Here is a 24,089-nt window from a genome sequence, read left to right as displayed (position 1 = left end):
AGTGTGGGACACACAGTAATAACTGAACTGCTGTGAACAGCAGCCAGGGGAGCAGAGAAGGACTGTGTTAAAATAAAATAATAAAAAACAATTAAAAAAAAAAAACCAAAAAAACCTCCACAACACTTAGTGCCAAGAAACAAGCTGAGAGGAAAGCCACTTTGGTATCAGGAAGCTCAGAGAAGGCCAAGAGTGCTGGCACAAATTCTGAAGGAGGAAGAATACTACAGGAAAACTGAAAGAATTATGTTTTGGAGATCTGTTTTTCTTTTCCTCTCTTTGAAAATTTGCCTACCAGGTGGGTTTCTAAACTTCTTGTGTAAATATTTCAGTCATAATAGCTTCAGGCCCAGACTACCAATCATTTATCTTGGAATGTGCATGGTCTTAAAACTCATTCAGACTTCGCTTTGCTATTTTTAATTAATTGTGTTATGGTTTTAAAGCAACCGTTTACTTCCAGTAAACTTCAGTGCTGTATTATTTCCCATGCTCCATGGGAAATATTCAGAAATAAACCATAAGAATCAGTCTCTTTATATAAATATTGCCAATTTATTCAGCAGTATTAACTTTAAAAAGCATCAGTAGTAAATCAAAACTGTTACTTTATGTTCCAAGTAATCTACTATATTTGACCAATATTACATATTTTGTTCAAACTGAATGAAAAAAAGGTAAAGGCAAAATAAGACAGCTATTTTAATAAAAAGGCCAATTCAGCCACTGCTTCTACTAAAAGAAACCTTGATCTAAAACATCCCTTAGTAAATTAACCTCCATGGGGTGTACCTCAGAGCTGACAGGACCAGGTGCACACAAGAAAAGACAAGTGGAAGCACTGCTTTCCACTTCTGCATAGGAAGAACAGCATTTTCCATACTGTTTTTTTCTATACGCATTTCCAGTTCCAGGTCTCACTGAACTCTATCTGTAGTTTAGCAACAGAAATACGCGATGCTGTTTCTCATGCTCAGTTGTGTAACAACACCCTGGTTCATGAGCTGAACACTTACACCACCAAGAAAGTACATTTTAGAAAGCTTTTCTGTGTAGATGGTCATATAGTGCTAGAAGAGAAAGACTAAACTTTAAATTAAATGAAGAATATTTTATTTCATCTTAATCTCAGCTCAATTATTATTTTTTTTGCAAATCAGAAATGCAAGGGCTTCTAAATGCAGAGTTATAATGCATTTCTTTTACATTTATTTTACATTATTCTGACATGAAAACTAAGCTGGACAGACGGCAAATTACACCGATCAACTTTGTACAGCCAGCCGTATTGCGAATTATTTTGGTCATAACAAACTCAATTTCAACTGGTTTTTATACCAGCTACTTTTCCCCTTTTACCCTCTGTGAAGCTATAATGACATGAGAAGAATTCAATGCAGCAAGTAAACTAAGTAGCTACTCTGCAGATCATGCATTTTCCAGGAGAACTGCATTTTTACTGCTGGGCAGTCTGACCAGCATTATCATCATTAAGTAGTTTATTGGCATTGTAACAAAAAGCAGGTGGCATTACTGGGATCATGGGATCACCCATCTAAGTGAACCCCAGTAATATCAGGAAAATAAATCTCAAGGAAGTGCACTAGACGGAACTGCAGTTACATATTATTTACCAAACAGAGAAAGGCAGGGATGAAACCCACATGAGCAAAAACTGGCAGAAGAAACTTTTTCACAACCACCTCACAAGCAGTTAGAAGAAAAGAGTAGAGAAATAACAAACAACAGGATGTTCACGATTGTTTGCATTATTATTTAAGGTACATAGGACCTGGTAACAAGTGTAGATTCTGAATATTCATCTCTGCCTACTCTTTCTCAGGGTTGTCAGCAGCAGATCTCGTCATAGTCTGGACTCCTGGACTACTTGAATCTAACAAAGTTCAGCTGGTAACACCTTATTTTCCAAAACACAAAACCCAATACTCACTAAGAGACCCATGAACCTCATCCTGACCCTAGTACGGCTGTCATCCGCAAGGATGGAATCTGGTCCTATATGCTTTAATTCATCCACAGGCCGGGACAGACCACCTTTATAACAGCCACTAACTTTGTTTGCACTCAGCACTAGGTTTTCCACACAAGCACATACAGAGAGCTCATTTAGTAATGATTATTTATGCAGCCCTCCATATCAACTTTTATAAGCCAAATTCTGCTGCAAGCGATTTTGACATAAACCCACAGTAACTACTGCAGTCAAGGAACTGTTTTCACGGCACCTCAGCTAACAGGGGAATGTGGTGCTAAGTAAATAATGTTCTTTGCCCAGAAAACAAAACGAAACACCAAAAAACCTAACCCCCGTCAGCCTGGAGCCATGCCTCTCAGAGCGGGATCGCCAGCCCGGGCTGCCTGTCCCACGGGGCCTGCGAGGGGGGCGCCGGTGGCACCGCTCCGCGCACCCCACGCCTTTCTGTCCGCGGTGGGGGGGGTGCCCGGTTCGAAGGGCGGCCCGCGAAAGCCCCGGTACCGCTCCTCTGCCGTACCAAGCCCGCCTTCTTAAACCGGCGCCTCCGGGATGGCCCGGGGGGGCGGCACCCCCCCGCCCTAAGCACTGCCCGCGGCCATCCTGCTACCGGCCAGGCCCCGCTCCTCCTCGATAGTCCTTTTGATTGTTATTATTATTATTATTATTATTATGGCCGCTCCCTTCTTTTTTTCTTTTTTTTTTTTCTTTTTACCTTGAGACAAACGGTCCCCCCCATAGTTCAAAGCTGTCCAAAAAAAACAGGACCACACACAGGCACCCGCCGCGCCGCGCTCCTCGCCGCCCGCCCACTTCCCCCGCCGCGGGCGCACCCACTCTCAAAATGGCGGAGGGGCGCATCGCGGCACCGCGGCCGCCGCACACAGCCGCCGGGGATGCGGAAACGCCTCGCCGCTGCCGAGCCTCACGGGGAGACGGGCCCTAAGCGGAGGCACGGGGTGACTGTGGGCAGCCCGTCCCGGGGACTACCGTGGAGCGGGGGGCCTGAAGCCGCGACCCCCCGCAGGTGGCGAAGTGGTACGCGCCGAACAGGGCCGCGGGCCCGGGCCTAGGGCCCGCCGATCGCTTCTGCAACCACCCGCCCAAGCGACCCGGGCCGGGCAAGCCGGGCCCGGCGTGCGGAACCGCCCAGTGCTCAAACGTACCCACGCGGCCCAACCTCCGCCGCCCCAAGTTGAATTCACCCGTCCGGGAAGGCGGGGAGAACCGGCAGCAGAAAGATTGGGACCCCGGCCTTACCTTCCACCCACAGCTCCTCCACGTTGGTTTCGAGATTAGCTGCCCTTAATCCTACAGCGAAAGCCCCAAATATCAGGAGGCCGACAACCAAAAACTTCCCGCAGTTTTTCTGAATGTAACAGCCCAGTTTAAATAGCAGTCTCTGGAACTTCGCTCGTAGCCACAGCGGCGCTTTCCGTCCAGTCGCTTTCCCCTGCAAGGCAAGAAGAGGTCAGCGGTTGAGGGCTGCGGCAGGCCGCCCGATAAGCGCCTCTCCCCCCGGGGGCAGGCGGGGAGAGCACCCTCAGCCCTCCCACAGCAAGACAGCCCCTGGCCCTCGGGGCGCCTTCCCAGCAGCTTCCTTGCGGGCAGCACAAGCGGGCATCCTTCCAGCAAGGCCCTCCCCACACGTCCCTGCCGGGCAGCCACCCTTAGGAGCACGCATAGACCACCGCAGGTACCTGCTGGTAGCCATCCTCGCCCCAGGCCAACGCACAGGTTTGGGGTGACGCCACCACAGCAGCCTCCTGCGCCCTTGCCTACGCTGCCCACCACTCTCTCCTCACTCCCAAGACATCACCAGCAGCTCAGGCTGAAAAGTATTCGCACTGGTGAGACCCATGGCTACAGAGCAGTAGGTAACCACGACCGATAAAAACAGCCACAAGAAAAGAAAAAGTCCCTTTTCCTCTTCTCCTTAAACCTCTGAAAGTGGGGGTATGGAGGGATGGGGGGATCGTTGGTGACCGAAAACTAGCCGGTAGCAGTTTGCTGCCGTTTCCCCCATTTCCAGGTCCTAGCAGGGGTTTGGTGCTGAGGCAGAACCCACGTGGTGAGCAGTGGTTTAGGCTCAGAGGTAATTCATTTCCATAGAGTTTGGAGACGCTGTGTGATCTGAATTAGGAAGTAGAACAGCCATCTGTAAGTTACGACAATATTTGTGAACGGAAGAGGGCAGCCACATGGATTTTTTTTTTTTTTCCCCTCTTTCCTCCTTCTTACAAAGCCTAGAAATTCGCTCCCAGAAGTGAAACAAACCATCCTTCCAGCACGGCAGCGTCCCGAGGTTGTTTGCTTTGAACATTTTTTGGCCGGTGGAGATTGGCGGTCAGGCTCATCCCCCTGCCCCGCCCGGGATGGGCTTGCGGGGCGCCCCGGCACCCCTGGCCCTTCCCCACCAACAGTGCAGCCGCCGCTCCGCGGGGACCGGCGCGACCTGCGCGGCAGAGCTAAGGTGGCAATTTGTTTACAGCCCTCGCTTTCCCCTCCGACCGCCGGAGAAAGAAAACCGCTGCAAGCTCTCTCTGCTGGGGGACCCCCTCTCCGAGGGCAGTCGCCGTGTCGGCGCTCGGCGGAGAACTTCACAAAAGCACAACTTCTGCCAAGAAAGCGTCCGCCCGCTTTCTCCCCCGTACCGGCCGGGAACGAGTACTGCCGAGGTCGCTACAAGGGGATGGAGAGGCGGAAAGGAAGCGGAGAGAGAGAACCGGGGAGCGGGCCAGGGGCTTAAGTCGGGGGCAGGCCGGCAGCGAGCTGAGGCTGTCTCGGTAAATCTAAACAGAGTGTTCCGCAGCGCAAACACACACCGGGGCAGGCAGGGGCGAGAAGGAAAGGAAGGAGGGCACTCTCTCCCGCACTGAAGAGTCACAGACGTCCCTCTCTTTTTCCCAGCATTTTATTGGTGGCTGTTTCATTTCCATCTCCTCCTTCCACCCCCGCGAGGAAACACACCACCTCCCTCCTCCCCCGCCAAAAATCAGCACTAGCACTAGCATGTAGCTCTGGTAAAAAAGAGATTGAATGCACCTTTGAGATCTGCTCCAAGGCGAAAGCCGCATCGCAGTAGCTTGGCCGCTGCAGATACTCCCGGTCGGGCGCCGCGGCGCGCCGATTCCCTCCGGTCCTTCGCCGCCTCCCGCCGCCGCTCCTCGCTGCCCGGCCGGGGTGGCCGCCACCGCCGGCACTGCTGCTGGTCTCTGGCTCCGACGCGTTACCGGCCGAGGCCATGTTGCCGCCGCCGGCGGGACGGAGGAGCTGGCGCTGGTGCCGCGGGGCCCGGGGGCCCGGGGGCGCGGCGGGGCCGCGGGGGGCTGGCGGCGCTGCGGGCCGCGGGCTGCTGCTGCTGCGGGGACTGCTGCCGCCGCTGCTGATGCCGCCGCCGCCGCTGTTGCTGCTCCTGCTGGGGCTGCTGCGGCGCGGCCGCCTCACGCGGGGCGCGGGGCGGCGGCTGCCGCCGCGGCCGCTCCGGCCGAGTCGCTCCCCGCGCCTCCCATTGCCACATCGCGCGCGGACCCCGAGCTCCAGGCGGCGGCTCCCCGCGCCCGGCGAGGGCGAGCGGTCGGGCGGGAGCGACCCCCGGACCCCCCCGGCTGTCGCCGCCGCCGCCGCGCTTTCCTCCGCTCCCGTTGAAATCTCCTCCTCCAGCCGCCGCTGCCTCCGGGAAGCCGCTGTCCGCGGCGGCGCTCAGCGACGGCGGCACGGCGGCGGCGCGGCGGGCCGCGGCGGCTGCTGCTGCTGCTGGTGAGCTGCCTCGCCGCGCTGCACCATCCTGCCTCAGCGACGAGCTCCTTCCCGCGGGCCGCGGGGCCGGCGGGGATCCGCGGTCGGCCCCGCCGCGGCGGCGGGCGGCCGGCTGCCTGGCGCTCTCCCCTGGCGTGTGCGCGGCAGCACCGAGCTGCAGCCCCTCGGCTCAAGAGATGAGATGAAGAAGAAAAAAAGGACTCTCTCCATTTGGATAAAGAGGAGGAGGGGTGGAGGGGGGGGGAGTATGAGAGGAGAGGGAAAGAGGCAGGAGAGGGGAAAAAAAAAAAAAAAAGAAAAAAAAAAAAAAGAAAAAAAAAAAGAGAGAGAGAGAAAAAAAAAGCTGAAAGCCCGCCCCCAGGGCTGTCAGATGGCTTGGGTTTCTGCGAGGCGATTGGCTCGGGGAGGGCAGAAATTACTCAGCAAACATGACTATTATTAGCTGCTTAGCAACAGCTCACCAAAGTAGAGAGACCACCCAGGCCGGCAAGCCTTGTGTGTGCATCGCCAGCTTCAGGGGGAGCCTTAAAGAGATCCAGCCTTCTTTGCATGCAATACTTCCATTAAGGAATTCCTCCCCCCCTACCCCCCTCCTTCTTTCTTCTTCATTTTCTTTTCAAGAAAGTTTTTTTTGGTTGGTTGGTTGGTTTTTTGTGGTTTTTTGTTTTGTTTTGTTTGGGGGGGGGGGGGTTGGTTTTTTTTTCCGCCCGGGATGCTTGCAGACAAGTACACGCGCGTATTTTTCTCGCGATAGAAATACAAAAATAAGTTTTTCCATTAAAACGGGTCGAAACGGGGGGAAAGCAGTATTAAACGATTTCTAAAGCCCTTAAAAGAAAATCCTTTTACAGGCACCTTGGCCTCAAGCTGCAACAAATACTGGGAGGTCCGAGCTGAATTCCCAGGCTTGCAGAAATAATGACAGGGTGGTGGATACTGCGGTAGAAAGTGCCAGATTTTTCTCCCTCTCTCTTTCTTTTTTAACTAAAGAGGAGACTTAGTTCCTTGCAAAAAAACCGCTCCGTCCAGTTAGAAAAACACAATGAAAACTTAACACTTGAGGGATTTAAAGCCTCGCGGTAGCTAGCCTGTTTCATCTTAGAGCTCATTCTTTAAGTGAAACCTGAGGAAAGCCAATTTAAGTATGTTTTTGTTGTAAAAGTCCAAGAAACGCAGCCTGCCTGGCTGCTCTAAACACTTCTTGAACTATACGCGATTGTTTACTTTTTTGGCACCGCTTCTCCCCGTCTCTGTTCATTGAGAATCGGCCATTAATCGCTGCCCTTACAGCTGCGAGAGTTCTCCCCACCCGAGGGCTGCACCCCCCCGGACCCCAGCGCGACTCCCCGAGGAGGCTCCGCGCTCCAGCGGACCTCCCAGTGAACTGTCCCGGAGGGCAGCGGGAAATCCGCCTCTGCCTCTCCGCGTCTGTCCCGGCACCAGGCGGCGCTTTGGGGGCTGCCGCCCCACGCAGGGCAGCTGCTGCGCGCCCGCGGAGGAGAGGGACTGCGAGGCGCGTCCGCTGTGCGTTCATTTGGGTTGACAGAAATATAGGGAAAATCAGAGAAACCTAAGGACCTGACGTGCGACGGGGAGGCCTGGCAGTCCCCGCCTGGTGCCGGGTCCCTCCCATCAAGTCCGCGGGTACCGTGCACCTCTCCCTGCGGCCACGCTATACGTGTTCCCGGGATAGCGGTCGTGGGCAAAGCCCCCCAGCCCCACCGGCGCCCAACCGCTCTTGGCGGGGCTGCTTCAGCCGCGTTGCCAGATACACGGCCCCGGCATCGGGGGCAACCGGTGCCCGGAGCAGCCGGCGGGGACGGGCTGCGCACCTCCCGTGCGGAAACGCGCTTCGTACATCTACCTAGAGGCATCCACAGACAGCGGCTTTCCAAGGTCACAGCAGCCGGTGAGGGATGCCTTCTCCGTTTTTTTCCCACACTGGGAAGTTTGTCTCCTTGAAGGCCCGGCACTGTGTTCCATACCGGACTGCGTCCGGGAAAGCTGCTGGGAGAAGCAGGCTTACACACAGAAGGAAACCTTACACGGTTGAACTGGAGGCTGTTTTCTGATGGAGGCTGAAGCCCGCACCTGGAATACAGTCGAGCACCTCTAATTCAAGTTCCTCTTTGGGAAAGTTACTGTTCCTCTCACTAGGAATTGATTTTGCCACTGCTCCTGACCCCGCTAAGCTCAGTGCGTCTGATGGGGTGGCAGGGCTTAGAGATGAAAAAAGGAGGGGAGGGGTGCAGGGGCGTTTTGGTGCAGTCTCCAGCAGACTCCAAAACCGGGGCAAAGTGTCCCTTTAAGCACCCTGAGCCACTCGAGCTGCTCTGCCTGCCTCCTTGTCTGTCTCTTGCCTGCTCGGCTTCACACAATAGCTCAGCGCCGATCAGTCCTCTCTCCTGATTCCAAAACTCAGACCTAAGATTCAAATTTAACAGGCGCTATCTTAATCTCCCCACTCTCCCTGTGGTCTGGAGGGATTTTTTTTTCTTTTTTTTTTTTTTTTTTTTTCTAAGCATACACAAGAGATGAGTTACTGCAGGGATCTAATTGGCCCTGTTTATGTATTATTTTTTTTTCCTTAAGGACGGAATGTCAGTGTAAAAGTCTCCACTTGGGTGGTCAGAGCAGTGGCTGCCCTGAATTTGCCTCATAGCTGATGCCTTCGTGCAACATTCCTGGTGATAATGTTGTCCCCAATCAATCTGCCCTCATTTACATTTGTAAGCACTGCTGGCTGTGATATGTATGCACTGGGTGTGCAACTCCACCTCAACACCAAAGGCTTTTTCCATCTTCAGCAATTCACAGGGATCCCACAGATTTCTTATCTTTGGCTTGCTCTCCGGTGAAGGCCTGGGGTGTCTCCTTGCATAGGGTGTCTGCAGTCTGCACGTTTTGTACCTGGTCCTCATGATTCCTGGACAATCAAGGCTGATGTACAAGAATCCATTCTTTGGTCATAGCATCCTTGTTTTGTAGTGCTCTACCTCTTAGATCGTGTGTTCATGTTCATGATCCCCAATACTGCAGAACTTCACACGGTCCAACCAGATGAGGGAGCAAAGGTTAACAGTGGGTTGAAGGTATTTACACTGATTTTAATTTAACACATTTTCCAGGTTACTCATCACCTGTGGACACAGCACCAAAAGCATTGCCTTGCTGGAGCATCTGATTAGGCCAATAAAGAAATGATGGAGAAACGAAGCACGGGTACTTTGGCTTCCTTTTGTACGGGCCGTAAGAGAGATGACTATGGCAGAAGAAGGATTTGCAGGAAAATAACCAGACTTTGTGTGTCCCCTCAGATTTTTACCTTTCGCCCACGTTTTCATCACTGAAGGGCGGAGGTCTGCCTCAGCCCTGAGCTCCACACGCACTCCTGGCACTGGCTTTGACAAAGGATAAGGACCTTCAGGGTAGGACCTTCACTGGGTTTCCCAAGGCGGGCGGAGCCCTTTCGTTCCCACCCCGCGGGCCGCAGGGCAGGCGGGGGTCGTCGGCCCCGTGGCGATGGGGCGCAGGGGGAGCCGCTCCGTAGGGCAGAGACCTCGCTGGGGAAGGAGGCGGCTGCACGAAGCTCGCCCTCTCCCCCTCCTCAGCCCTGGAAGAGAACTGCTCGAGCCAACTTGTCAAAATAATGCGGCTAATTACCCCTGATCTCCTTTAATGGAAAGCTGCTCTGCACGCCACAAAGGAGCAAATGAGGGATCTGCAGCACCAACTCAGGAACGCTGGCATTTTCTTCAGCGGAGGGCTGTGAGGAAATGTGCCTCCAGAGGAGTCTCCGGGGCTGCTGTGCTCCTCCAACGAGGGAGCGGACTCCCGAGGGAGGACAGGAGTGCGCGGGGAGGAGTGGGGAGGACAGAGTTGGTAGCAGCAATCCTCTCCCTCCAAAAACTGGAGGACATCCCAGCCCCCGCAGACCTTGTCATACTCCACGTGGTGCTGTAGCTCTGTAAACCCCAGTCGTCTTCAAAACAGGTTCTTTTCCGGGCTAAATGTCCTGCCACTTGCGGGACTAATGTGTACAGAGGGGAGAAAGCAACCGTTTTGAGTCTATCAGGACAACACCGAGTCTGTGTAACGATATAGCTCAAGTTTTTCATTTGGCAGAAGACACGGCATTCATTTTCATGATCTCTGCCATCGGGTCTTGCAGAAAAAAAGCTGAGCAACACGATCTCTTTGACCCATTGCTGGAGCAACAATTTTATTAGAGATATAGGCGTGAGAAATGAAAAGGAAGTAAAACAATTCAGGCTCATTGTATGTCTTGCTTTCATACCGCTAATCCGGTTTACACATCACGCCTACATGTCTCAATAGGGCTTTATACATTGTGGCAAAAGCAGAACAAAATAAAAGGTGTGTGTGTGAGAGTGCGTGTGTGTGTGCATGTGTGTGAAATTAGGATAAAAACAGAGAAGCCCAGGACATTTTAATTCAGAGTGGGCAGACAGTTTTATAACTTGAAAGCAATTAAATTTTAAAGGATTACTCCTCCTCCCCCTCCCTTCTCAGCCCTATAATTTATCTACGAAAGTACCTCCTGTCCAGATACAGTATCAGATTATAATCCAGACACACAACGATTCCAGTATCTCTAACCAAAATTTCGGTACACATATCAGAATGGTGCTGAAACAATGTGAGAGACCCTCTAACAGATGTCCCCCTCATTTTCTTCTTAACTTTCGTCCGTCCTCCCCATCCCGATCTACCTCCCATGATGGGGCTAAAGTGGCGGCCAGGGGGAGATATGTCACTGAACATCCTTCGACCTCCAGCTCCTGGGAGCAGTGGGACAGCATGCGCAGGACCGATGACAGCAGCGCTGTACCAGTGCCGAAGTGCCAGGTGCCAGCCACATGCAGAGTTCGGTACTGGAGCCGGAGGCTGAAGTCACTATTAATTTTAACCTAAAGCACACCACGTATTTCACTGCTGTAGTTAATGAGTGCCAGCCCCTCCTTTTCTGTGCACTTATATGTTTTCAGCAGGTTCCACTGACTGTGCCCATTAAGTCTGAGGTGCAAAAAGAGAAAGAGTTCTTCAGTGTTTCTCGTTTAAGAACCCCTGTTTAGCGTTTCGAGCAGAAAGAAGACGTAAACTGCATTTTTTTTCTGCGGCTCCTGTCCTACACAGCCTGGACCGAGGAAGGTTTCTACTCTCCGCACTGCAGGTTGTTTGGACAACAAACAGCCGAGATGCTGAGATCGGGGGCCTGTTTGGGGTCCCATGCGGGAGTACAAAGAATCACAGCAGGAGCAGCTTCCCAGCAGCTACCAGTGTCCCCGGTGCCTGCCCACTGGGAACCCCAGCAACGACAGCGCGCTGGAAGCCGGCCGGGCAAGAGGCAGCGCAGCTCACGGACCGGGGAAAGCCCCGCCGTACCCTGCCCCCCCGCATCTGAGGCCCGCACCAACCCCCCGCCCCACCCTGCCCTGCAGTGTCCTCCGCTGCTGCCCCCGCTCTCACTGGACCCGGCGCGCAGGAGCCGCAGCCCCAGCTCCGGATTCCGGTCCCTGGGCACGCACAACAGAGGACCCTGGCACTCGGCGTAGCACCAGGCCCCGAAGGCTGGAAGGAAGCTCCCCCCGACCCTCCCGCGAACCGTGGGCCGCGGCCGCCAGCGGCACCGACGGGGACCGGTGTAGCCCCCCTACCACGTCCCCGGCCGCGCCGAGGCCCAGTCCGGTGGGTCCTGCTGCCTCCGGTCCCGCTGCCGCGCCGCCATGCCCCCCCGAGACTGCACCTACCATCGGTGCCCCCGCCTGAGCCGCTCGTGGGGAGCCGTCCTGGAGGGCTTGGTGCGTCCACAGTCACTGGCACTGTCAGCTTCAGTGGGACATCAGTGTTTTGTTTCCTCTTCCTCTCTCCTCTCCTCTCCTCTCCTCTCCTCTCCTCTCCTCTCCTCTCCTCTCCTCTCCTCTCCTCTCCTCTCCTCTCCTCTCCTCTCCTCTCCTCTCCTCTCCTCTCCTCTCCTCTCCTCTCCTCTCCTCTCCTCTCCTCTCCTCTCCTCTCCTCTCCTCTCCTCTCCTCTCCTCTCCTCTCCTCTCCTCTCCTCTCCTCTCCTCTCCTCTCCTCTCCTCTCCTCTCCTCTCCTCTCCTCTCCTCTCCTCTCTCCTTTATGCTTTTCCTCTCTCCTTTTTCCTTTTCTTTCCTTCCTTGTTTTCTTTCTTATTTGTTTGTTTCCTTCCTGGTTTGATTCCTTGTTTCCCTCTTGTTTTCTTCCTTTCTTCCTCCCTGGCTTCCTTGTTCCTGTTTCCTTCCCTTTCCTCCTTCCCTCCTCTCCTTTTCCTCCTCCTTTTTTTATTTTTTTTTTTTTTCCCCAACCCCAAAGGAACTGAAAGTGTAAAAAAATAACCTTTCTAGGTTGCAGGCATTCTGCAGAGTGCTGGAAAGCTTCACAATTACATGCCTGTTTCTATTAAGCAGCTCCATCATCCTCCATGTGGGTGGTCTGGATCTCAATAGGCAGGACCTGTCAGGGTCACGTGAGGAACCCGCAAACCTTACCCCTTTACAGCAAACCAGGGAAAAATGTGAAGGAAGGGAGAGCCCGGTGCCACCGGCCCGTACTGCTGTCCCACCCCCCCCTGCCTGGCCCCAGCCCTCGTTCCCCTCTCCCTCCGCAGCAGAGCAGAGCCCTCAGGTCTGCTTCAACCTCTGACTTTGCTCCCCTCCTTCCAACCTGGGGCTCAAGAGGAGAGAGAGAAAGGTGCCAGGTGAGGGACTGCCTTGTGAAAGGAAACGCACAGTTGGGTGTGTAGGGAGAGGAGAGAGACGCGGGGTTTTCTTCTGACTGCTGAGTGCTCCGCACCGCACGTGATTTAGCGTGTTTGGTTCTGAAAGGTTCGTGACTGTTCTGCTCGCCTTTGCTAAAAGGTCACTAGAAAGTCAGCTTTCAGGTGTCAAAGCAGCATAGAACAAGAAAGCGAGCTCTGGTGAATAACACCTGAATCTTAATGGGGAAGAAGTTATCTTTTCTCTAGTAGTTACAAACAGAATGTAAACACTGCAGAAATTTACGACTACCTTTTTAGGCAGCTGAATTATCATTACAGGATCTGAGATAAGTGATTTCAAGTGTTGATTCTGGATGAAAGCACACTGCAAGAAATAAATGGTGTGTCTTGGAAAACATGTCACTAATTGTTTATGGAAGATCCTTTTCCTCTAGTCAGTCGTATTTGATTTACTGTCAGATTTGATATATCCAGTATGTATTTTGAAAATAAAATACATTCCATATTACCACAGTCTGGTGTTCAAGTGCCCCAGCTATTTCTGTTTGTGATACATTTAAAAAACACGCTTCATGGCTGGGTTCACTGATTTCACATGACTTTTTGAATAGCCTTTAGCCACGTTTTATCTATGTTGCTCCCATTAGAGAATCCTACTGAAAGAAAATAATGTGTATCTTACAGTCGTGTTCACTATCAAGCATATAAAGACAAACTTAGGAAACAGCTCACAGTCAGATTGCACTGAATAGCCTAACTCCATACATGTATGAGCTGCATATAACCAGGCTAGGCATCAAAATAATGAGCAAGAAGGATATCTTGTCTACAAAACTGCTAGCATTTTTACATGAAAGATGTGCTTGTGCTGATGATAAGAGTTGGAAGAGCATGGGAAGAGACATTTTACAGGATTTTCAAGGAGTACATGAAAAAAATACGTCACTTTTTATGGACTCACTGATCAATCACAGTTATGTTACTGAAACAAAAGACAGGAGGGGTAGAGAGTGAAATAGATGTCATGTTGGTAATCCTCCAGTCTGTCCTCCCACCGAATCCATTAAATCTTAAATTTTCCAGGGAAGCTAATCATAACTCCTGATAAAAAGTCCCAGTAATTTCTGGCTCCACATATTGAACAGTGTAGCATCTGCAGTGCCTAAGCCTAATCATGCCATATAGCCACAGTACTGTTACTTAAACTGGTAGGAGGCAAATAGCAGAATAATCACATAAAGAAACAGAGATTATCCTGCTAGGGAAGAAAAGTGGAGTAAAGAAATGCAATATGCAGGTGTGCAGTTTTAGAAAGAGGTGTGGAATATACACAAAGAATTAGAAACAGTAAAAGAATTGGGATGTTAGTGCAAGCTAGGAAATATCAGAGAAAATAACCTGAAAAATACAAGATGCCTTGCTTGTTCAACATCAAAGTTACATCAGTGGTAAGTACCATAGCTTTCATTGCCACTTTTGTTTTGCCAGTCTTAATGTGTCCAGTTTCCCAGCAAACCTGAGTCTTGGGCAACCCTGGAACTAAAATTCCTGATGTGTTCAGAAAAATAATAGTGTGTTTGGGCACGAACTCTCTGGACATGTGACACAAAGGAAATAAATAAAGATATAAGTATAGTGATCACCAGAATATTTCAGAAGAGAAGGGCAAAGGCAACAGTGCCAGTTTCTTCATTATCTAATGCAGAGAATGGGAGTTCTTTAGCAATAAAACTAAGCCAAACTGATTTTTCTGCTGAAAACCACACATCCTTTCTCTAAGCAGATTCACGCTGCAGGATGTTATCCTATTTTATTTCCTTTTGCTTCTATTTTAATAAAGACCATATTTCAATCTAAAATTTTCAAGAAAAAGAGTGTGGAGTCTTCATACCCTTAAAGTCCTATGGTTTTCTGCCCTGACCATATTAATCTCCAAAACAGAAAAATGAGAAAGGAGAGAAGGAAATGCAAGACACTGACTTCTTTGCTTTATTTTGTTATTGAGAGGGAAAGCACAGCTGTGGATATAAATGTGGTAGTCCTTTGCTACTTGTATCATGACTATCTTGCCAACTGCCAGTGATTTAAGAGAGCCTAGGAAAAGAAATGTTCCTCATGATGCTCCACAGCCAGTTCAAATGGTGTTGAATCAAGGCTTCTGGACAGTATCTTTCCCTGCAGAGCCTACTGTGGAGTTTCCTTATTTGCAATGGCATTTTTTCTCCTTGTGCTCAACACAGTATCCACTATAATGTCTAGATCTTTCCTGAATTATTCTTCCCTGAAACCTTCCCTTTAAGTATGCCTAGGTGTCACTTGAAAACAGCTCTATTCTGCCTCAGGCCTTCTTAGAAATTTAATCCTTGCCAATTTTGCAAATGAACTAAAGATTCACTTACTAATTTTAAGATACTGTTTTTGATTAATAGTCCAAAAATTAATAAGAGTGTGAGGTTGCTGCTGGGAATTAACCTTTCTTCTGCAAACCATTAACAGGATATGATTTACGTTGCTAATTCATTGACTGACTAAGCCTGATGGTTTAGTTTCAGAATGTCACAGGAAGGATACAAATGTCATAACAAGGGTTCCCTCTGTACTAACAGAAATGTAAAATTGAGGGAAGCTCTTTGCAGAAAACAAATAGGTAGCATCCAGGTTGCACCTTCAGACCATCTTGGCTTGGTATTAGCTCAATAAATCTGCCAAGTGCCTTAGGCTATCTCTGGATCTCTGCTGCCTAAGAAGTTTCTCAGGTTTATTGAGCTAATAAACTTACCATGTAAGGTTTTCAGTGTGTTCATGCAGGAAATACAGTAGACTCTCAGAAAGAATTGAAGTCACATAATTCAAGAGGTTGGTCTTGTCTCTTCTTTTTCATCAGCCTCAAAGATGGAAGTTTGTGTGTCTGTGCAACGGTATGTGACCTTTTCCTAATCCTACACATCAGCATAAAGTCTTAATGCACACGGTCTGAATAGAACCAAAGATTTCACGTGGTGCAGAAAAGCGACAGAAGCAGCACCACTGATCTGAGTGGCTGACAGGAGTTTCTTTGGATCTGAAAATCACTAGATCACAGAATGATTTTGGTTGGAAGAGACCTTAAATGTCATGCAGTTCCAACATCCCTACATGAGCAGGGGCATCTCCCAATAGACCAGGTTGCTGAAAGCCCCATCCAACCTGGCCTTGAACACTTTCAGGGATGAGGCATCCACAACTTCCCTTAGCAACTTGTTCCAGTGTCTCACCACACTTGAAGTGAAGAATTTTTTTCTAATGTATAAACTAAATGTAACCTCTTTCAACTTAAAACCATTATCTTGTGTCCTCTCACTACCTGCCCTCCCTGGCTTTCCTGCTGGCCCCCTTCAGGTACTGGAAGGCTGTTAAAAGGTGTTCTTAGAACCTTCTCTTCTCCAGGCTGAAGAACCCCAACTCTAAGCCTGTTTTCAGGAGAGAGGTTCTCCAGCCTTCCCCCTCCAGCCCTAATCATCTTCATGGCCCTCCTCTAGGCTTGCTTCAGTTGCTCCATGTTCTCCTTGTGTTGGGAGCTCCAGAACAAGACACAGTACTCCAGGTGGGGTCTCATGAAGGTGGAGTAGACAAATCAAATCACCTCCCTTGACATGCTGGCAATGCTTCTTTTGATGCAGCCCAGGATACAGTTGGCTTTCTGGGCTGCCAGTGCACATTGCCAGCACATGTTGAGCTGTTATACCAATACCCTGAAGTCCTTCTCTTTAGGGCTATTCTCAGTTCATTCTCCACACAAACTGTATTTGCGCTTGGGATTGTCCTGACTCAGGACTGCACTCAATTTGTGCAGGACCTTGCACTTGGTCTGGTTGGACAACATGCAGTTTTCACAGACCCAGCTCTCAAGCCTGTCAAGGTCCCTCTTGGCATCCCTTCCTTTCAGCATGTTGGCCATACTACACAGCTTGGTGTCACCGTCAAACTTGCTGAAGATGCACTCAATTCCACTGTCGCTGTCTCTGACAAAGATGTTAAATAGTGCTGGTCCCCGTACCAATCCTTAAGGAATGCCACTTGTGATTGGTCATCAAACTGTTGACCACAACTCTTCAAGTGTGACCATCCAGCCAGTTCCTTAGTCACTGACTGGTTCATCCATCAGTTCCATATCTCTCCAGCTGAGAGACCAAGATGTTGTGTGGGACAGTGTCAAATCCTTTGCATAAATCCAAATCGATGTGGCCTGTTGTTCTTCCCTTGTCTACTGATGCTATGGTCCCTCATAAAGGGCACCAAATTTGTCAGGCATTATTTGCACTTGGTGACTCCATGCTGGTTGCCACCAACCATCTCCTCATTTTCTCTGTGCCTTAGCAGAGCCTCTCGGAGGATCTGCTCCATGATCTTGTCAGGCATAGAAGTGAGACTGACTGGCCTGTGAATCCCTGGCTCTTCCTTTTTTCCCTGTTTGAAACTGGCAGTTATGTTTCTGCATTTCCAGTCATTGGGAACTTCACCAGACTGCCACAATTTTTCAAATAAAATGGAAAGGGCCTTGTAACTTTATTTGCCAATTCCTCAGGAGCCACTGATGGAGCTTATCAGATCCTATGAACACTTTCAGATTCCTTAGGTAGTCTTGAGTCAGTTCTCCTTCTACAGTGGGTTCATCTTCCTTGTCCCTATCTTTCCCTATCTTCTAGTCCCTGTCTTTGCCTTATGCTGCTTGGGTGATGTGACCAGAGGTCTTGCTTATGAAGACTGAGGCAAAAATGTAATCAAGTACCTCAGCCTTCTCCATATCCTGTGTAACTATATCTCCTGTTTCCTTCCAGAGAGGGGTCCCATTTTCCACAATCTTCCTTATATCACTGATGTACATGTAGAAACTTTTCTTACTGCCCTTGTTGTATATGGCCAGATTTAATTCTATCTGGGCTTCAGCTTTCCGAACCTGAATCCTGGCTGCTCAGACAACTTTGTACTCCTGTCAGGGAACATGTCCTTGTGTCCACTTTCTGTATAATTTTTTTTTTTTTTTAAAATTATTTTTTTAACTTCTAAGTACAGAAGAAGAGCTCCTTGTACATCCACGCAGGTGTCCTGACATTCTGGTTTTTGTTCCTCTTTGTTGGGCCACATTTCTTCTGGACTTGGAGGAGGTGATCCTTGAGTATTGACCAGCATTCTTGGGCTCCTCTCCCCTCCAGGCTTTATCCTACCAAACAGATCCCTGAAGAGGTAAAAGTCTGCTTTCCTGAATTCCAGGGTAGTGAGCTTGCTGTACACCCTCCTTGATCCTGAATTCCACCATTTCATGGTCACTGCAGCTGAGGCTGCCTTTGACCTTCATGTTGTCCACCAGCCTGTCTTGTTGGTGATAGCAAGGCCCAGCACAGCACCTTTTCTCATTGGCTCCTCTCCCACTTGGAGCAAGAAGTTATTATCAGTGCGTTGCAGAACCTCCTGGATTGCTGCTGTCTTGCTGTGTTGTCCCTCCTACAGACATCAGGGTGGTTGAATCCCCTGTGAGGATCAGGGCTTGTGGATGCAAAGATGCTCCTATCTGTCTATAGAAGGCCCTGGTTTTCCTGATCAGGAGGCCCGTAGCAGACCCCGCACTATGATATCACCTGGCCCTGTCTTCTCTTTATCTCTGATAAGTTGGTTCCTCATCCATCCTCATGCAGAGCTTCACGGACTCCTGCTGGTCACCAGTGGGTGACAGCCCCTTCTCACCTCCCCTGCCTGTCTTTTTTGAAGAGCTTTTACCCACCCATTCTCACACTTCAGTCATAGGAGCCATTCCACCACATCTCAGAGATGCAAACAGCTTTGTAACCCTGTGACATACACATGTCTGTAACTCCTCTTGTTTGTTCCCCATGTCATCTGCACTTCTGTAGAGGCATTTAAGTTGGACCCCCCTCTGAAGCTGCCTCACTGCTGGGATTACATTCTCCTGCATTTCAGATGTTCTGCTGCATGTGATCCTTCTCCAGGCCCAGGGCATCTATTACTGTCACTGACTCAAAGCGGTGGTAGTCGGATGGATTGAATTTCCCTTCCCCCAGCAACTCTAGTTCGAAGTCCCCTTTACTGAATTGGCAGTCCTATTGGATTCACACCTTGTAATGGATTCACACCTTGAAATGAATTACTGTGTTGTACCTACTGAAAACCATGGTGACCAATGAGGGTTTGGGATGGAAGGTTAGGAGGACCTGTTGAAGACTGTGCTAGTCTGTGAACATTCTGTTTCTAAAGCAGCATTTCCCAGGTCTGTATCTCTTCATAGGAGAGGGAGGAACCCCTTTTCCAAGAAGAACTTGGAATCTGGTGAAGAATCCCCTGGGAAAATTAGTGGCCTTGATAAGTCATGGGATTCCACTATGGTTTTGCTGAGAGGTCATTCCTAACTGTTATGGGAGGGCAAGGGTCTTTCCTCTGTGGTACTTCTGAGAACACTGGCAGCCATCAGGAGCAAGGGGATTTTGATTGCCATCATTTGCTATTAACTGTGCTTTGCGTTCAAAAGAGTGTGATAGTGGTGTTGGAGACATACATGTTAAAGATATACTCAAGGGTAGTTTTTTAAATAGTGATTTTTTAAGAATTTAAATTTAAGAATTTAATTTAAGAATTTTTACATTCTCTTAGTTGGGAATGTAAGGCAAACTTGGAATCCATTTTCAGGTCTGAAAGAATAGCAGCAAACTTCAAAGTTATGTGCAAGTTAGGAACAGTGTGTGTGAATTTAACTATGCTGAGCTGAATTAGAAATTAGAGGAAAGGTATTTGGGCCTCTGGAGCAGAGAGGTGTTAAGAGGTGTTATCTATGAAGATAACTGAGACACAGGTAATTTATTGCCTAGGGAACACGCAGAGGTTTTTGGAGGGAGATGGAGGAAAAGACTGCAGAGTGGAAATAAGCCCTAAAACTTCTAATGAATCCAGGATTTCTAGTGTCTGCTGTGGTTATGAGCTTCAGTTCCCAGGTGTATCTTTTGAAGGGAGTTTTTAATAACAGAAGGATTAGTGCACCCAAAAGCTTTTCTTGTTCCTTCAGATGTACAATTTGGGCTAATAAAAGATGCTATCTCCACCTACACATCTTCTAATTATAACAAACTGGCAGTTTATCTGAAGAAAAGGCCTGTGTGTCTGAATGGCAAACTGTTCAGAAGAAAGGCTGTTTCCTCTCCTCTAGATTTTCAGTTGCTCAACTATAGATGGCAGGACAGAAATCTGCTTTGTCCTTTGCTGCTGTGAGTTGGCCCTGAAGCGTAAGAACTCAAAGACTGCTTTTGGCATTTTGTCACAGCTACTTTAGCTGTAGAGTTTCTCTTGCCAGATAAATGCCAGCTATTTGCCTCAGTAACATTATGAAGCTGTGTTTTGCATTGTTTCTTTGCCTTCTCATTTTGTCAGGTATTTTCATGTTCCAGTGGGGGAAGGAGCAGCCAGTTAGTCTTCTCTATAATATTTAATGAGTCTGGGTAAAAATACTGTATTATAAATTGTAACCCAAGACTCTTGTGGTAGAGTATTTCCTTTTAAATAACAATGGAACAATTTTGCCTTTTTTATGAAATAGGGAAGGAATGCACAGAGCAACTCTCTCCTTCTTTCCCCCAAGAATCATGCATCACAATACACTTTCTACATTTATTTTGCTGTTTCATTTTCCTTATTAATGATAATATTTAATCTATGAATAAAGTCTTAGCACTCATTATGCCATTACAGTGATACAAATGTACATTGTAATGCTCTGATACTAGATCTTTGCTAAGTCTGAAACTTGAGAAAGCATCCATATTAGTGGAGTTCAATGACACATGCTATTGAGCAATCTGTACCTGTATGTAACAAAATGTCTGGATAGATAGGCTAGAATTCACTAGCCAAAGGAACAGGCATACATGTTTATGAATTTATTTTTAATGTTTACTCATGTTTCCATAGCTTGTTGTTATTGCTACTATTGCAATTGAGCTTTTTCTGGAAAAAAAAGGTATATTACTCTCCATTCAGGTGGGTGGAGTTTCTGCCACTTTGCAAATGGCTACTTCCAGCTTGCACAGGTAGTGAGTGGGTCTTCCAGCTTGTCACTGATCCAAGACTTTTATATTCATTTTTACACACTGTCTTCTTGGTTTGGCAAGCACTTACTTTCCTGCACCTTGGAGGCAGTCAGGAGCCCCTCTGCAAACAATCAAACAAACAAGAATCTGCTTAAAAACCTGGGACCTCACATAGTAATGATGAGTGTTCATATTTTAGTAAAATTTGTGCTTCTAAAAGACATGTGGTGGTATGTTTTGAGCCATAATTTGGTTACAAGCTAAGGCTGGGTGATGTCTGGATGGAAGAGCTTAGAAAAACACAGCCTTTAGAACCATGGGCTTACTTCCAGCTTTGTTGACTTCACTGAGAATTAATTGCTCTTGAATCAAGTAGTGCTGTTGATTTACACGGCAGAACTCTTCCATCTGGGTGAGTCCTAGCCTTATGAGCTAGTTAAAGAGTTCATTGCTATTTTCAAAACCAGTAAAGCTGCTCGTTTTGACCCGTTCATGGCTTACATAAGAAATGGTCTCAGTTTAGTCATCGTGAAAGCTCAGAAATACTTTTTTTTTCTTCTGTTCTTTATAAAGAATATTTTTGTGAACCAGGTGCCTGTATGCTACCAACAGGAAGTATCTGCCTGGAGTGAAGATTCATGAAACAACAAATAAGAGAGAATAATATTTTCAAATCTTCAGATAACAGCCATGCTAACCTTTTATATTTAATTTGAATATCCTGTAAAGAAGCTGTATATGCTGAGTGACACAAGGTTAAATTTTAAACCACTATACAATATATTGTATTGAACTGTACTTTGAAAACTATCCTTGTCTGCTGATCTACTTAATATAATTAAAGCTTCTAACCCAAATTTTCATTATTATTTTAAAAGAATGCTTTAGAACATGAATTGCTTTAGATATTTAAAGAGAAATCAAAGTGTTTTTTGGCATACTGCCACAGAGTACAGATTTGGCCACAGGAAATAAATTCCATTCTCAGAACTGATGTTTTTTGTTATTGCTGTCATTGATTTGACAGTGCCATGGTGAAGAACAGGCATCACAGACAGGTTAACAAAGTCAAAGAATCTGAAGATTCTTTGCAGAATCTTTGCACCTCTTGCAGTGTGACATCAAGAGGAAAACATATGCTTTGGTAAAGGTCATCATCATCATCACCACAGGGCTTTGTAGGTGAGGATCACTGTGGCAGTAGAAATCAGGGAAGCAGACCTACTTAATGTAATGCAGTGTAATGAAATACGGATAATGTGAAGTATAATGAAGTACATACAGTGTTATGGGTGTTATGTGTCTTTTCATTTGATATTATAACAGCTTGATATCAAACTCTGTACAGCTGCTGTAGGTTAAAAACCAGAACAAACTCTCCTTGACTTTGTTGTTAGGAAATACCTTTGCAGAGCAAAGAAAAGCATGATGTCTCATTAGCTGTACATGTCAGGGAACCACATTTTCTTTGATTTTATTAACACATTGCTTTCTTAGAGGAAGTCACCCTCAGTTATAATGGATTACTCCACCAGGAGGAAAACTAATCCTCCTCTTCAGCTGCCAATCAGGGCTGAAGAGTGTTCCAAGAATTCCACAAGATGACACTCTTGGCAAAATAAGAGTAATTTGGGAAAATCCTTTGCCTTGGTTGCCTTGTGAGGGAGTCATGATTTACAGGGGTTTCACATTTGTCTGGAACTGTTACCAAGATTTCATCACCTCCATAACAACAACTCTTTTTTTTTTGTCTTTCATTAAGGAATATGCTGTTCTACAAACTGAGCAAAACTGTTGTGGAAGTATCACTAGGGAGTAATAGTTAACTCTTGCTATCTAATAAATGTCCTTTTCCAACAGGCTTTTCCAATAAGAAAAAAAATGTAGGAAATACACCAAACAAAACGCATTCAAATCTAGCTTTCCTAGTACTTCATTCTGGTTTCCACTCACCTTCTTTGGTTGAATCACTGGGATATTAGTATGAGAAAAAAGGAAGCTGTTCTGAACTTGCATTTTCTGATGTATTTTCTGATGCATTTTCTGAAAAAAATGAACAAAAAAACCCCAGAAACGAAAAAACCCCACCCAAACAAAGCCAAAAAGACCCAAACAACGCCCCCCCTTCCCATCAGAGGTTTAATAATCCATTTTATTCTTCCATAATACCTGAGAAATGTGGATACCACAATACATAGACCTAAATATAAGAATAAAAGTTTAGTGATCATAACTTTTTACCCAAGGTGTAGAATTAAGTTGTTATACCCTTTCCTCTTCAAAGTATAACCACATTGAGGGCTTTCTCTCACAGAAAACCTTGGAAATACAAAATTCAGTGGCACTTGCAGAACAGGGTCCTTCTATAGCCCACACTGAAAACAGAAATATAAAAAGATCAAGGGCTGCTTTGGTATTTGTAGTTTCAGGTTTGAATGCTAACAGTAACACGACCTTGTTTTGAACTGACGTGCATAGGTGGTAGATGGGACAGGAACTCTTAAAAGGCAGGTCACTGAAGACAGAGGCTTTTGAAATTGCATCGTTAGTAGCCTTCAGGCCACAGAAGCCTACCTGTAATTTCTTTTTATATTTCTTCTCATATCTATTTTCCACATGTGTCTTGCAGCTTGCTGCTGAACCAAACCAGCAAAAAGCAACTAGGGAGGAAGAGCTACAAAAATATCCCTTACTATACCTGAGCTTTCTCAAACCTTTCAAAGGTTTAATGAGATTTTCAGTGCTTCTTAGCAGGAGAGGACTTCCTCACTTTCATGTCCAGTACCTGCAGGAATCAGACCATACAGCACTAGGTGAGAAAAAAAGGGAAGGGAAGGGAAAAAGGGAAGTGAAAGGAAGGGGAAGGGGGGGGGAGGAGAGGGGAGGAGAGAGAAAAGAGAAGAGAAGAGAAGAGAAGAGAAGAGAAGAGAAGAGAAGAGAAGAGAAGAGAAGAGAAGAGAAGAGAAGAGAAGAGAAGAGAAGAGAAGAGAAGAGAAGAGAAGAGAAGAGAAGAGAAGAGAAGAGAAGAGAAGAGAAGAGAAGAGAAGAGAAGAGGAGGAGGAAAACAATGGAACAAAGCAATTAAACTATTTCAAACTGCCAGAAATTCTTCCTTTGAGCTTTTGTTTGTTCTGAACTTATCCCTCCAGCTCTGCTTACAATTTTGGTTGTGACACAGCTGAGGGAGAGAGGGAGAGACACATTGTTTTCTGTGGTGAAGAAGACAGTAGATTCCAAGGGTAAAAAATTCCAAAACAAAGTAGAAGCTTCTTAGGGATCACATAGGGATTAGGTCCTATCTTAAGAGACAAATAGTGCTGATCAATAGTTATATTTGGCTAGCACTGGTTGAGTGGTTTTCAATGGCTGCCTCTGCTTAGCCCTTCATGAAATTAAACTGCAGCTTTGTAATGTAAAGGCTGCATTTAAAATAACAGTCAGTAAATATAAAGCACTACAGAAGGAAGGGTTCTTTACAATGAATTTGGGATTATGGAACATTTTTGC

At 47.5% G+C, this 24,089-nt stretch overlaps 1 protein-coding gene and 1 long non-coding RNA gene across 4 annotated transcripts in view; both read right to left on the bottom strand.

Annotated features, from left to right (window-relative positions):
• Window positions 1-5,377, bottom strand: part of PTCH1 (patched 1) — a 66,143-nt gene extending 60,766 nt beyond the window's left edge. Inside the window, exons 1-2 of one of the 3 annotated variants that reach the window (XM_071729991.1) lie at window positions 5,039-5,377; window positions 3,254-3,446 (exon numbers count right to left, since the gene is read on the bottom strand). In XM_071729991.1, coding sequence (XP_071586092.1) covers window positions 3,254-3,446; window positions 5,039-5,239 — 394 coding nt within the window. In that variant the 5' untranslated portion in view covers window positions 5,240-5,377. Of the gene's footprint in view, window positions 1-2,708; window positions 2,801-3,253; window positions 3,464-5,038 lie in introns of those variants that run through there. The other 2 variants (XM_071729990.1, XM_071729988.1) reach the window with 2 other exon arrangements.
• A 15,042-nt stretch (window positions 5,378-20,419) lies between these two features.
• Window positions 20,420-23,217, bottom strand: LOC139789466 (uncharacterized). Its single transcript, XR_011723177.1, has 2 exons — window positions 22,536-23,217; window positions 20,420-20,703 (listed from the first exon to the last, which is right to left on the bottom strand). It is a non-coding gene; the product is annotated as an uncharacterized lncRNA (long non-coding RNA).
• Between the last annotated feature and the right edge of the window lie 872 nt (window positions 23,218-24,089).

The sequence above is a fragment of the Heliangelus exortis genome, chromosome Z (assembly GCF_036169615.1).
Source record: "Heliangelus exortis chromosome Z, bHelExo1.hap1, whole genome shotgun sequence".
Classification (NCBI taxonomy): domain Eukaryota; kingdom Metazoa; phylum Chordata; class Aves; order Apodiformes; family Trochilidae; genus Heliangelus; species Heliangelus exortis.
The sequence above is the reverse complement of the archived record's forward strand: the minus strand, read 5'-3'. Positions and strand labels throughout refer to the sequence as shown.